This window comes from Panthera uncia (assembly GCF_023721935.1).
Source record: "Panthera uncia isolate 11264 chromosome A1 unlocalized genomic scaffold, Puncia_PCG_1.0 HiC_scaffold_16, whole genome shotgun sequence".
Taxonomy (NCBI): domain Eukaryota; kingdom Metazoa; phylum Chordata; class Mammalia; order Carnivora; family Felidae; genus Panthera; species Panthera uncia.
In genome coordinates this window covers 27,602,203-27,617,045 of record NW_026057576.1, presented here as the reverse complement: position 1 = coordinate 27,617,045, position 14,843 = coordinate 27,602,203, and the positions used below count along the sequence as shown (strand labels likewise).

Here is a 14,843-nt window from a genome sequence, read left to right as displayed (position 1 = left end):
TCCAAATGAAACTAACATTCACTTCTGAATTGTGTAACTTTCTTTCTGAATAAGTCTTATTTCTGTTATAGCTGAACTTTGAACAGGAGACATAAAGTTATGCATTTTCTGGAAAATGTTAGGTCTGGGAAGGATCAGATGTTGCTCTGCATACTGCAGCCAAACCTTTTGATTATTTTTGAGATGTTAGATAATATATTTCTGTTCATTTCTAACTTAATAACTATATATATTCATCCAATAAATATTTATTCAGTTACACAAAAACGAATGAATAACTTGTGACAGTTTAAAAGAACAGTTCCATTTTTTGTCAAATAGCTTCAAAGGCTAGTGCAATTAGGATATATGAGTATGAGCATACACAAATATATTAATTGCCTGTTGTGTATCAGTCACTATGCTGGGAATAGAAAGATGAACAACAGAGTCGGGGAAGTCGCTGGGAAAAAAGAGTGTATGGCTAAACTACAAATAGGGGTTAATTTTTGTAGCAGTCAAGACTAGTTATGAAAATCATGTGTAAAATTCTTTTTTAAAGTTCTGTTGTAGAAGACACTTAATTTAGGCCACACTCTTGACCATAGGAAAAATATGACCTTTCATCTCTATGACACATGAGGAATTGAAATAAAATACAAGAAATTTAAATACAATAGTATTTACCAATCTCTGTAATGAAAAGAGGAGCTTAAGTCAAAGGGAGAAGAAACTAATGTTCAGGATAATAAGAGAATCAGAACCATAGTTAATTAATTTTCTAATTATTGTTATGGATAGTGACCAACATTCAGTCTGTTGCTATGATAGATTCATTGCACTTAATGGCATGTTTATGTTAGAGCAATACATTTGTTTTAGCTTAATTAAATTAATATATTCATACCCTTTCAAAAGAAGTTGAAGTTGCTTGCCTACATTGGTGTCGAATTTTCAGAATGTTCCTATAAGGTTTTAAGAATCTAAGAGAAATATGTATTATTCATTCACAATTATTCTCCTTTAAGGGAAATCAGAAAAATAACCACACAAAATAGTAATTATTAATCAAGTATCAATGGAGTAGTTTGTAGAAATTTATCTTGTTAATTGGCTCTCTGCAGAGCAACACAGCTGGCAGGAACCCGCCTTTCTTTACCATCTTGCTGGATAAGAATGAAGCATAAACAGAGAAGTTTTCTTCTGAAGATTAAAATCAATCAATTACAAATAAATCCTTTTATTATATGCTTTAGTATTTATGGGTACACAGCTTTCCTCATTGGTTCCAGACCAACTAGATTAGGTGGTGACTGAGTCATTTCTGGAGTTTCCTCTCACTTTGGTGACCTATTTCCATATCTCTTTCCAGGGCAGGGCTGGGTCTATCTACTGCTAAGTTTGCATTATCTGGAGATAAGGAAGTTGGTAAAAACACATCTTTGCTGGATGCATAATATACGTATCTTCTCTAGTCTAAAGGTTTTGACCTTATGGTAATGTGCTGCGTTTTATATCAGTATTTCTGCCTCCTTGGTAGCATAGCATGCAGAGATGCCCAAGATGATGGTAGTAAAAGAACAAATGCAAAGGTGATGCTAGAAGTTGATTAATGCTTGGGGTCAAACAGAAGCAATTGTCTTGTATTCTCATGCTGTGATGTGAGGAACTTGTATATTTAAGCACTGACCGCAAAAAGGGCACCTTTTAACTTTCCCACTATCTAGAAAAAGACATGTCTTTTTCTATTATGAGAAATTAGGTATTTAAGTAACTATATTTAAGTTTTGAGGCCAGAGGTTTACTTCCATTTGGAACTAACCTTATACGTAAATATGCACCTTTAAGAGGGAAAGTGGGTTAGAGTGGTACCTGCATATGTCTGTCACTGTCTTGTCCAATCATGTTTCTCCATTCAATGAGTGATCGCTGCAGACGTTCAAGTCCAGTTTCCCAAAGCCTGATGTGACCTCCCATATCGACAGTAATAACAGCACCTTTGCCCCACTCAGCTAGCAGTGCATCTGTGTCCGAAATAGTAGACAGCCATGTGGTATATGGTGAGAGAGATTCTGATCTGAAAAGGAAATTACAGTAGTCAATCAGTTGGTAATAACGAAGCTAGTTTACCTAATTGTGGTTCATTAAACTTGCTATAAAGAATTCTAATAGTAAACATATTAAAAGATACCAAGAGATCCATCTGTAAGAAAAAAAATGCACAGATATCTATTGGTTACTTACATTTTTCTGTATTTGTGGACCCCCGATTGTATTGGCGTTCACTGTCAGAAAGAAAAGAACTCTAAACCAACTCATATCTCATGCACCTGCAATGTTAGACTCACTCCTCAGGGGTCTAAGTTTCAGTCTAAGTGCTAAAGCTGATATCTTTTCTATGGGCTTTACCTGCATTTATATTTAATATTTTGCATTTTCTAATTTAGGAAGTTACAAGAATTTATAACAAGGAATTTATATATTTGTCATATTATATATATTTCATACATATACATGTTTTCTTTGCTATATATTCATTTCTAGGAATGCAGTTTTGCTTCTATGAGTCAACTGCACACTTCCTTTTTCTAGGCATAGCCTTCACTATACAAAAGAAACAGATTAGAAATTCGAATTACCAGCGTTGGCTCTCTAAATACATCTGATATTTTCTATGTAAAATAAATGGTCTAAAGAGGGAGTCTCATCAGATAATAAAAACATAATAAACTATCAATGTAGATTTGGGAAACCACAAAACCACTATGTGTTGGGTCAAATCTTATAACCTCCTAAAGAATAAACCGAGACTACCTGACCTTTTTTTTTTTTTTTCCAGTCTGCCTTAGTAGATACTAAACACAGGTGACACAGCCAGCTACTCTGGGACACAGAAGCTTTAAAATATGTTTATATGAAGAAGATGGTAACTACTGCTTCAGTGTTTCAGAGCTACTTTACAATAATAGAAGGACTCAAAGAAGGCAACATTTGACATAATACAGGATTTATCTCACGGTGCTCTGCCAGAAATATTTGCCTTAGGAAAAAAATTAATAGGTACACATGGTGAAGTAAAGGGCTATTCAAGAATAATGAAATTTTTCTACGTGAAACAATAATGTTTGTAATTCTTCCAAGAGCACTCAAGATGTATGACTGTTGAGTACTGTATCTACTGGCTAAATGTTTAACTCTTCATAGTATGAAACTTGATTAATGTCAAAATATGTCAAAAAAAGGGTGAAAAAATCACATTTACTGCAATTTGCTCTAGAATCTCTTCTTTACCTTGTTTTTTTTTTTTTTTAAGATTTATTTATTTTGAGAGAGAGAGAGCATGAGCAGGAGAGGGGCAGAGAGAGGGAGAGAGAGAATCCCAAGCAGGCTCTGTGCTGTTTGTGGAGACTGACGCAGGGCTCAAACTCACGAACTGTGAGATCATGACCTGAGCCGAAATCCAGAGTCGGATGCCCAACTGACGGAGCCACCCAGGCGCCCCTTCTTCACCTTGTTTTAAATGCATATTCTCTTTTATACATAATAGCAAGGTCTTTAAGGAACACATAGAATCATAGTAGAGGGAAGCCCAGATTTACATACACCCACACATGAGAGCTAGGCAGTATCATTTTACAGATGGAAATAATACAAAAATTTGAGGAAAAATACTCAAATTTTACTGGGGGCAAAAGTGATGTACTCATTTTGGTTCTGTAGTTACATGCAGTGTCACTGTATTTTCTGTTATCTGAAGTTAGCCATCAGATGGAAAATTCCAGCTATCTAGCAGAATGCTAAATTTAAGCAACTAGCAGGAAAACTGAAATCCAGATGGGTTGTTCTCTTGGACTGCATATATGCCAAAAATGGCAATAGCTAATCTCAAGAGAAATTCAGGATATACTGATAATGAACAGACTCTAAATCACGTGGCACTTGAAATATGGCAAGTCCAAACTGAGATGTTCCCAAAGTGTAAAATAAATACTGATTTCAAAGACTTAGAAGAAAAAAGGAATGTAAAATATCTCATTAAAACTTTTATATTGAATATGTGTCAAAATGATGACATTTTAAATACATTGGGTTAATAAAATGTTTAGTTAAAGTTAATTCCACCGATTTCTTTTTCCTCTTTGAATATGGCTAGGAAGGAACATAAAATGACATTGCATTATATTTCCGGTGGACAGTACAGCTCTAAATGAATGCATTACAGTGACCAGTTGGCACTGGCTATATACACAGCTGCTCTTCCAGATGTTGTTCCTATGGCAGGTAGAACATGGTCCACATAGAAAGTTAAAACGGAAAAACAACAAAATAAAGCCTAGGGCCAATGAGGGAGAAATTAAGAGAAATATTGGAAAAGATTATTAATGCTTTAGAAATGTAAAAAGCAAAAAGTTGTTCTTTGCTTCTGTTGCTTGAACTAATAGTATATTTTAATAAGCATATAATTCATATGGAGTAAGGAATTTCCCCAAATGACCAAAAGCCATTTTCCATGAAATTGACAAGGTGAGATGCTCTAAGAAGCCATACTTCTATATGTTGGAACAAGTAAACCTATTTTTTTGAGTAATGCTTTTATTCTTCATATTTATTGACCTTGAGTAAGGGTCCTAAGAAACAAAGCTGTGCTTCTGAGTTACTGTGTACTGTCATGCTGAGCTATTTACTTCTAGGGGTTAGAGGAATGGGTGCAAAGGTGGCCTGCGGGTGCCGTGGATGACTGACAGCCTTGGTGTGGCTGGCCTTTCTCTCCTGTTGGATGGCTCTCCGGGGTCCTCTGCTTGGCATCTCAGCTGAGGCTTTCACCCCTGTGTTGTGAGGTCTCAGTTGCCTGTCAGGAAGTATATGTTAGTAGGGGATGTGATGTCAATCTAGGCCAAAGCAGAGTAAAAAATTAGAAGAAGGAGTAGTTGGCCCCGGGGGGGCAATGTAAGGAAGAATCTAGGCCAGGTGGACCAGAGCAGGGGCTCAGTTAGGCTGAGAGAGGGAGATCAGGCATGGATGCATCCAGAAAGGGATGGGCTACTGGAGAGGACACCTGTGCTCCTCAAGGGTAGACACCAAACACGTTGTTTTCCTTCTGTATCGTCCATCCAACTGGTTTGAATACTTTGCTTCCATCATTGGACAATAATAAGAGCAGTGAATGATCATGAGTTTCATTCTAAATCTCTGGAAGCCTTTAGCTACTACATAGCCTTCACAACCGCAGATGCACAGTAGCACATTTAAAAACAATATTAAACAAATGCTGTTTAAATTCCTTTGACATTTTGAACACATTTGCCTCCAAAAACTAATATGTAAAGTTAATAGATACGGTGGATGGAGCTAGAGAGTATTATGCTAAGCAAAATAAGACAGTCAGAGAAAGACAAATACCATATGATTTCACTCACATGTGCAATTTAAGAAACAAAACAAGCAAGCAAAGGGAAAAAAATAAGACAGAGCGATGAACCAAGAAACAGACTCTTAACTGTAGAGAAGAAATTGATGGTTACCAGAGGTGGGGGGTAGGTGGGTGGATGGGTTAAATAGGTGATGGGGATTAAGGAGTGCATTTGTGATGAGCACCGGGTGATATGTGGAATTGTTGAATCAGTATATTCTATACCCGAAACTAATATTACACTGTAGGTTAACTAACTGGAATTAAATAAAAACTTAAAAACATTTAAGAACCCCAAAGATTTCTGCAATACTGAAAATGCTATTTCAGTTACAGAAAAACTTATCATTAGGACAGATCAAAAAAGAGAAATGAAGCCTTGAAGTTTGTTAGACTTATACCTATATGACATTTTTCCCAAATGAAAATAAAAATAGCAGTAAACCATGCAGAACAGCAGCAAGACATAAGCCAAGTGCAACTGGGGGGAAAAAAGAGCTTGCTATTTAAGGAAGCAAAAGCACACATTTATTCAGAGCACTTGGGAAGACTTGGCTCACTTTCTATTTGACATACAAACGGAGGACAAAGGTGAAAGTGAATTACCTGGGAATAGGGATGTATCGGAGTTTCTTTGATTGAAGGTCAGTGATTTCCATATAACCAGCTGTTTGTGGAGGGGTAACATCTGCAAACAAGTCACAGCATTGAGCAGAGTATTAAATTACAGCAGGATAGCAAAATAAGACCAAAAGAAAGCATGAATGTTGCTAAAAGTGGAATGAAGTTACCAGTACACTCAGGCAAAACTCTGAGACCCACCTGACAAGGTCCTGGGCCAAGTCTAGTCTCTAGGTTATGTTTTTGTCAAGGAAACACAAAGATTGTCAAATACATGCATATTAGGCTATGATTCTTTACTGTCAGAAAATTACCCAAGTTCTTTTCATTGTCTTTGCTAGCTTCCCAAGATGAAAAGTTTCAGCACTTAGAGTTTATATGAAATTATTTCATCACGTGAATTCTGTTTTTCCTTCCTGGGAAGTCACAATGACAGTATAACGTAGTGGAATCAGTACCCACTTTGTAATCAGACTGGCCTGGTATAAAATCTTGGCTCTGATATGTCCTAATTGCGTTTTTGGCTGGTCAAGTTAATGATCTCACTGCTTTTGTCATTTGTGAAATGGGGGTAACAACAGCATCTGAGCATCATAAACATTATTTGGGGGGTCAGATGAATTGGGTAATTGCAAAGCACTTAATTAGCAGTTGCTCAACACACGGTGCCTGTAGTGATGAGGGCCATGCAAGACGGGAGAGGGTGAGGTGAGCATGGGCCAGTGGGGTGAGGGCTCTGGATCACGGAAACTATGAAACGGTGGGGGAAGAAGAGGGGAATGACATAGAGGGGCCAGAGCTCCCATCTCCAGTTCTGGAGGTGTTTCCAGGAGATTCCAGGGGCCTGCTGATTTCTTTTCCAAAGCCTTGAGTTACACCACCCATCATCCCTAGCTGCCACTGCTGTGTCAGAAACTCTGCTTAGCCCTTTTTTTTTTTTTTAAATGTGCATTGATACTTGAGAGAGAGAGAGAGAGAGAGAGAGAGAGAGAGAGAGAGACAGTGTGTGGGAGTGGGGAAGGGGCAGAGAGAGAGGGAGACACAAAATCTGAAGCCGGCTCCAGGCTCCAGGCTCTGAGCTGTCAGCACAGAGTCCGAAGCAGGGCTCAAACTCACCAACTGTGAGATTATGACCTAAGCCAAAGTCGGCGCTTCACCTAATGAGCCACCCAGGTGCCCCAGACTCTGCTTAGTCTTTACAGGTAGTATTTTTAATACTGACAACAAAGACTTATGATTCCTGCTCGAGAGATGAGGAAGCTGAGGCTTACAGAATTATGGTAATAATGTGACTTGCTTGTGGCGACATAGCTGGAGGGTGATGTAGGCGGCTTTCAAACCAGGCCGTTCCAGCTTTGAAGTCTCTGCTCTGTCCACTCTACACAGCTCCTACCTAGGCTGACCCTAGGGCAACATTTAAAATTGTTTTACAAAATATTGGCTATCAGTGTCTCTTAAAAATATCTCCCTTACACAGAACCCATACTTTAAAAAATTTTTTTTTTAATTTTTTTTTTTTTTAACGTGTATTTATTTTTGAGACAGAGAGAGACAGAGCATGAACGGGGGAGGGTCAGAGAGAGGGAGACAAAGGATCCGAAACAGGCTCCAGGCTCTGAGTTGTCAGCACAGAGCCCGATGCGGGGCTTGAACTCACAGACCGCGAGATCATGACCTGAGCCGAAGTCGGACACTCAACCGACTGAGCCACCCAGGCGCCCCCCAAAAAGTTTTTTTTTTAATGTTTATTTTTGAGAGAGAGAAAGGGACAGAGCACGAGTTGAGGAGGGGTGGAGAGAGAGAGAGAGAGGGAGACACAGGATCTGAAGTAGGCTCCAGGCTCTGAGCTGTCAGTACAGAGCCTGACGCAGGGCTCAAACTCATGAATCAGGAGATCACGACCTGAGCTGAAGTTGGATGCTTAACTGACTGAGCCACCCAGGCGCCTCTACAGAACCCTTACTCTTAAAGATTTTTTCGGTTGTCTATATCTTATTACAATTCCAGATTAGAATGAGATATCCAGGATGTTCACACTGGATTTATCCAATGTAGTTTACAAAAAAATTAAAAACTTGGCATTTTTATTTCATGTTTTTAGCTGAAGATTTCTGAGTTAGACCATCTGAAAAATTCAAAACTCAAAATATCTCTTATTTATTCAACAAACATGGTTAAGCTCACTTTGCACCAGATACTATACAAAGCACTGAGGATAGAGAAGAAGGAGGTTGATTCCTCCCTTATTCAAGGAGCCCACAGCACAATGAGGAAAGTTCCTTTTAACCAAACCAGACCGAATCCAACCCACCGAGGGCCTTTCGGGACTTGGAAAAGACTCCAGGGTGAGACTCATGGGCCTGGGGCCAGGTATGAGTTGCAGAGCAAGGCAAGAAGGAGTGCCAGGGGTCAGAGGTTTAGGAGGAAATGGAGGTAATGTCCAGGGATAACAGAGGGTAAGACAAGAGAGTTACTATGGTAATCTGACCACCCAGCTCAATTGGCTGTCCCCTGATGGCCATTTACAGAAAACAAGCATGCTTATCATCTGTCACACAGGCCTGCACTGGAAATGCTGCCTAGGATAGAAGGTCCGTCTCGGATAAAGTTTTGCACCATCTATCATTTTTGACAGTTCCTGCGGCTAAGACCCAGCTGAAGTAGGTTGAATTATTTATGGACCCAGGTTCTTTGCCAAAAATGACCAGTTACTGAAGAGGTTGGGATGCCTAGAGCTGTCTAGTTAACAGACTTATATTTTTGACTTGTCACTCATGGGAACTTTTTTCATACATAGCAGAATGAAGCTGAGCTATGGCCATCAATGCTTTTAGATGGCCTGTGAAAACAAAGTAAGTCAACTTATTTTAAAATATTTTTTTTTCCCTACATCGTTTTTTTCTTTCACTGTGCAAATTAATTCCATGGCATAAAGAGGGTGAGAAAATGCAATAATGACTGTGTCTATTTCAAGAAGGAGAGAGCAAGAATTTTACTCCTGGTGCTAAAAAATATTTTCATGTATCAGAAAAGGCAATTCATGGTTATAAAGCACATCAAAGCAATATTAAGGGTAATGGTAGCGGTGGTAATGGTAAGTGCTTGAAAAATGATCAGAGTTGATGTTTACTGATTTGAAAACGAATCAGCTTAGAATACATGATTGAATTAAGGAAGTGAAAATCGTGGCCAGACTTCCCTACAAACTTAGCCAAATCCTTGTCAATCCGTTTTAAATGTTTCAACGCTGTAGAGAGGACGGAGGCTCAGTAAATTTCCATTACATTTATAATCCAGGTGGATTTCCAAGATAGGTGTAAGCTACGCGCGAGGATGAGTTCACTAATGATTAAAGGGAAGTCACGGCTGCAGTGCTTCCTGCATAGTTCCCGCAAACAGTGGGGACAGCTTATGTGCACAGTGCCAAGGTTAGGAGGAGGTATAAAAGCTGTCAGACAAAACAACCACGAACACATTCAGAGGGAAGATGAAATTATATTAAAAAATTCACTCCTTCTAGCAATGTAATTTGATGGACATTTGTTAACTGCCAGGTTTAACGCACTTCTGTGTTTACAGATTAAGAGTCATGTGTGCCCTGCAATCGTGCCAATGCCAAATCTTTGAATTTACTCAAAGTTCAAAACACAGGGCATCAATTTCAATCCAGAGTCATTATTTTGTGCTTAAAGAGCCGAGAACTGTGATAAAAAAACAAAAAAAACCAAAAACAGCTAACATTTCCCTAGATGAAAAATGATTGGAAGAAAGCAGTAAATCTCTCCTCGTTTGCATTAAACAAAAGCTATACCATCTTTGTAAAAGCCACCAAGAGAGTAGCCTTTACGGTTTCTATTGATTTCTTTAATAAAAGGCTGATATGCATTAGTTCCTGGCTAATCAGATAGATGGTTGGATTCTATTTACTTAAAAAAAATTATCTATTTTTTTATACCAGCATCAGCTCAAAGATTGCTTCTTAACCAGCAAAAGTATTTTTGACGCTATAATCTTTTCACTACTACTTTGGAAGTTATATACTCAATTCCTAACTTACCAACACATCAACTTAGTATCATTGCCTTCTTCCTGAACAATGTAAGGCACTAGAACACTTTAACATCAGTTACTCCTCTCCTAACTTGTGGATGATAATTATCTCATAGTTTTGATATATGCTTCTTAAAATTTCACAAAATTTCATTACTTTTTATCCCTTATGATAATGCTTGTTAGTCACATATTTATTCTTTTTTCATATGTTCTCATCTGAATGGGTTGATCCCTAGATCTGTGCACAACTATCATCCTGGTATCTCCTTTTGTCATTCTCCTAGTTTTTGTTTTTGTTTTAACAGCCCACATTTATAAAATTCCTCCTGTGTGTTAGACACTATGCTAAGCACTTTATATATGTTTGGAATATTTAAGGAATTCTACTTAAACAAGTGAGGGGAAATAAAACTCCTGGCATCTAAGAGAAAAATGGTAAAAGATATAAACAAGCAATTCTCAGAAGAGTAAATTGCAACATGTAAAAAGATTCTTCAAGTTACTAGAAATTAGGGAAAGATAAACTGAAACCACAATAATGGGGTCAGATGCCTACAAGAGTGGATACGGTTGGCACCAAGAAACATAAAATACCTAGGAATAAATCTAACCAAAGATGTAAAAGATCTGTATGCTGAAAACTATAGAAAGCTTATGAAGGTAATTGAAGAAGATTTAAAGAAATGGAAAGACATTCTCTGCTCATGGATTGGAAGAATAAATATTGTCAAAATGTCAATACTACCCAAAGCTATCTACACATTCAATGCAATCCCAATCAAAATTGCACCAGCATTCTTCTCGAAACTAGAACAAGCAATCCTAAAATTCACATGGAACCACAAAAGGCCCCGAATAGCCAAAGTAATTTTGAAGAAGAAGACCAAAGCAGGAGGCATCACAATCCCAGACTTTAGCCTCTACTACAAAGCTGTCATCATCAAGACAGCATGGTATTGGCACAAAAACAGACACATAGACCAATGGAATAGAATAGAAACCCCAGAACTAGACCCACAAACGTATGGCCAACTCATCTTTGACAAAGCAGGAAAGAACATCCAATGGAAAAAAGACAGTCTCTTTAACAAATGGTGCTGGGAGAACTGGACAGCAACATGCAGAAGGTTGAAACTAGACCACTTTCTCACACCATTCACAAAAATAAACTCAAAATGGGTAAAGGACCTGAATGTGAGACAGGAAACCATCAAAACCGTAGAGGAGAAAGCAGGAAAAGACCTCTCTGACCTCAGCCGTAGCAATCTCTTACTCGACACATCCCCAAAGGCAAGGGAATTAAAAGCAAAAGTGAATTACTGGGATCTTATGAAGATAAAAAGCTTCTGCACAGCAAAGGAAACAACCAACAAAACTAAAAGGCAACCAACGGAATGGGAAAAGATATTTGCAAATGACATATCGGACAAAGGGCTAGTATCCAAAATCTATAAAGAGCTCATCAAACTCCACACCCGAAAAACAAATAACCCAGTGAAGAAATGGGCAGAAAACATGAATAGACACTTCTCTAAAGAAGACACCCGGATGGCCAACAGGCACATGAAAAGATGTTCAACGTCGCTCCTTATCAGGGAAATACAAATCAAAACCACACTCAGATACCACCTCACGCCAGTCAGAGTGGCCAAAATGAACAAATCAGGAGACTATAGATGCTGGAGAGGATGTGGAGAAACGGGAACCCTCTTGCACTGTTGGTGGGAATGCAAATTGGTGCAGCCACTCTGGAAAACAGTGTGGAGGTTCCTCAGAAAATTAAAAATAGACCTACGCTATGACCCAGCAGTAGCACTGCTAGGAATTTACCCAAGGGATACAGGAGTACTGATGCATAGGGGCACTTGTACCCCAATGTTTATAGCAGCACTCTCAACAATAGCCAAATTATGGAAAGAGCCTAAATGTCCATCAACTGATGAATGGATAAAGAAATTGTGGTTTATATACACAATGGAATACTACGTGGCAATGAGAAAGAATGAGATATGGCCTTTTGTAGCAACGTGGATGGAACTGGAGAGTGTGATGCTAAGTGAAATAAGCCATACAGAGAAAGACAGATACCATATGGTTTCACTCTTATGTGGATCCTGAGAAACTTAACAGAAACCCATGGGGGAGGGGAAGGAAAAAAAAAAAAAAAAGAGGTTAGAGTGGGAGAGAGCCAAAGCATAAGAGACTCTTCAAAACTGAGAACAAACTGAGGGTTGATGGGGGGTGGGAGGGAGGGGAGGGTGGGTGATGGGTATTGAGGAGGGCACCTTTTGGGATGAGCACTGGGTGTTGTATGGAAACCAATTTGACAATAAATTTCATATATTAAAAAATGAAAGAGTGGATAAGGTTGGGGCATCAGGAACCCTTTTATGTTGCTGGAACAACGCTGGGAAACAATTTGATAATTCTACTTTTAGATAGATAGATAGATAGATAGACAGACTCTCAGCATATATACAAGGAGAGGGATATAAGAATATTCATTGCCCACTATCTGTAACAGCAAAAATTGGAAAGAACCTAACTGTGCATCAACAAAGACCAGATGAATAAACTGTAATATGTGCAGCAGTGAAAGTAAATGAAAGTGCTATTGACATGGATGGTGACAAAGATTATCTCCTTTGACCAAACTCTAGTCAGGCTCTTCTGGATCCTCTTCCCAAACAGACCCCGACTTTTGGGCTTCTGTGTCCATCTCTGTCTTGTCCACTTTCAGTGAGAGTCCTGCTAATAAGTAAGTTTAGCAAGAATCCTCTCCCCCGCCTCAATATGTGATCAGGTTCCTCATCCTCTACTCCCCCCAGGTAAGGTCTGATCACCCTGGCCTGACTTCAGCAAGAATCCTGTTAGGTCAATTTAGCCCATAGGTTTCCTTATCCCTGATTTCCTCTTAGTAATTTTCTATCCACTGATCCCTACCAACAGTTAGAGGATCTATACTACCTGATTTTGACACTCATTATAAACTACAAAGCTAGGAAATAACCAAGAATGTGCTGTTAGTGAAGGGATAGATACAGAGATCAATGGAACACAATACAAAATACAGAAACAGACCCAGACATATGTGGTCAGTTGATTTTCAGCAGAGGTCTGAATGCTGCAATTCAATGGAGAAGGACAGGTTTTCCAGCAAATGATGCTGGAACAGTGAGTATCTCCATACAAAACTATGAGTCTCAATCCACACCTTGTGCCATTTAAAAAAATATTATCTCAAAATGGAGCATCTAAAACTATAAAATTTCAAGAAGGGAAGATTTTCCCTTCATCAAGAAGGCAGAAAATGTTTGAAAAGAATATATCTGATAGTGGACTTGTATCCAGAATATATAAGGAACACACAAAACTCCTAAAACAAACAAACAAACAAAAACACCAAATAACCTGAGGGCAAACAGTCAGACCTTTCACTAAAGAAGGTACACGTGACAAGATGCTCAACATCATTAGGCACTAGGGAAAATACAAATTAAAATCGTCATGAGCTATTGCTACACACCTGCCGGAAAGACTGACGACACCAAGAACTGGTGAGGAGGCACAACTAGAACTCTCATTCATTGCTGGTAGGAATGCGAAATGATTGCCACTTTGGAACACAGGTTGGCAGTTTTATCATATAATGTAAAAATGCCATTCCTACATATTTACCCAAGTGAAGCAAAGACTGATGTTCACTTAGAGATCTGTGCATAAATGTTCAGAGTAGGCTTATTCATTATTGTCAAAAAGCGGAAATGATCCAACTATCTACCAACAAAGCATGAACAAAGCATGCACATATACACAACAGATTACTATTTGGCAATAAAATGAACTACCGGTACACAAAACAATATAAACGATTCTCAAGTACATGATATTGGGTAAAAGAAGCCAGACTTGAAAGACCATATACTATATGATTCCATTTATATGACATTCTGGAAAAGGCAAATCCATAAGGACAGAAACAGATCAGTCAGGGGTTAGGGAGTAGGTAGACAGGCTGACCACAAAGAAGCACTGGGGGGGGGGGGCAGTTCTGGAAAGATGGAACTGTCCTCTGTTCAGTTAAGGTGATGGTTACACAACCGTATGTGTTTGTCAAACTCACAGAACTATATACAAAAAAGGGTGAATGTTACTCTGTATAATCTGAAACTTAATAAGAACAAATGCATACTTTAAAAATATCACTCTGTCTGATGTGTGGAGAATGGGTAGGATGCGGAAAGAGTTGGAAGAGGAAACTCTCAAGAGGCTGTTGCAATATTCTGGTGCAAGATGGCAGTGATTTGGATGTTGGTAATAGAACTCTAGTCAAGTGGGTAGATACAAAATACAGTAGTCAGGCTGTATTAAAAGGACATGATGATTTGTGATTGGATTAGATAGAGAGGAAGATGAAGAAGAAGTATCAAGGCTGACTCCCAGGTTTCTGGGTAGTTGGAGATAACACTAAATTCTGGTATAGAATTTCTTGTATTTCCTGGGATGCCTTCATGGCTCTGTACCTTTCACATAGGATTCCCTGTTCCTGAAACAATTCCTTCATTTGATTCAATCCCATTTATCCTTTCAAGGGTCAGCTCATCATCACCAGTCTGGACTGTAAGCCTCCCCTTTCATAGATCACCTTGTGAGTATTCCTACCATGGCACTGTACTGAGACTGTCACTTTCTTCACCTGCCTCTTCTACCGTAAAAAACATTTTGAGGAAATGGTGATTTATTTGGAAGAAGTGAATTCTAAATATTATCATATAACCAG

The 14,843-nt window shown here is 38.7% G+C and overlaps 1 protein-coding gene across 2 annotated transcripts in view; it reads right to left on the bottom strand.

Moving 5' to 3' along the window:
- The window catches only part of VWA8 (von Willebrand factor A domain containing 8), a 358,377-nt gene that overhangs the window by 89,456 nt on the left and 254,078 nt on the right, over positions 1 to 14,843 (bottom strand). For both annotated transcript variants that reach the window (XM_049647001.1, XM_049647002.1), the window contains exons 36-37: positions 5,996 to 6,077; positions 1,852 to 2,056 (exon numbers count right to left, since the gene is read on the bottom strand). In XM_049647001.1, coding sequence (XP_049502958.1) covers positions 1,852 to 2,056; positions 5,996 to 6,077 — 287 coding nt within the window. The remainder of the gene's footprint in view (positions 1 to 1,851; positions 2,057 to 5,995; positions 6,078 to 14,843) is intronic.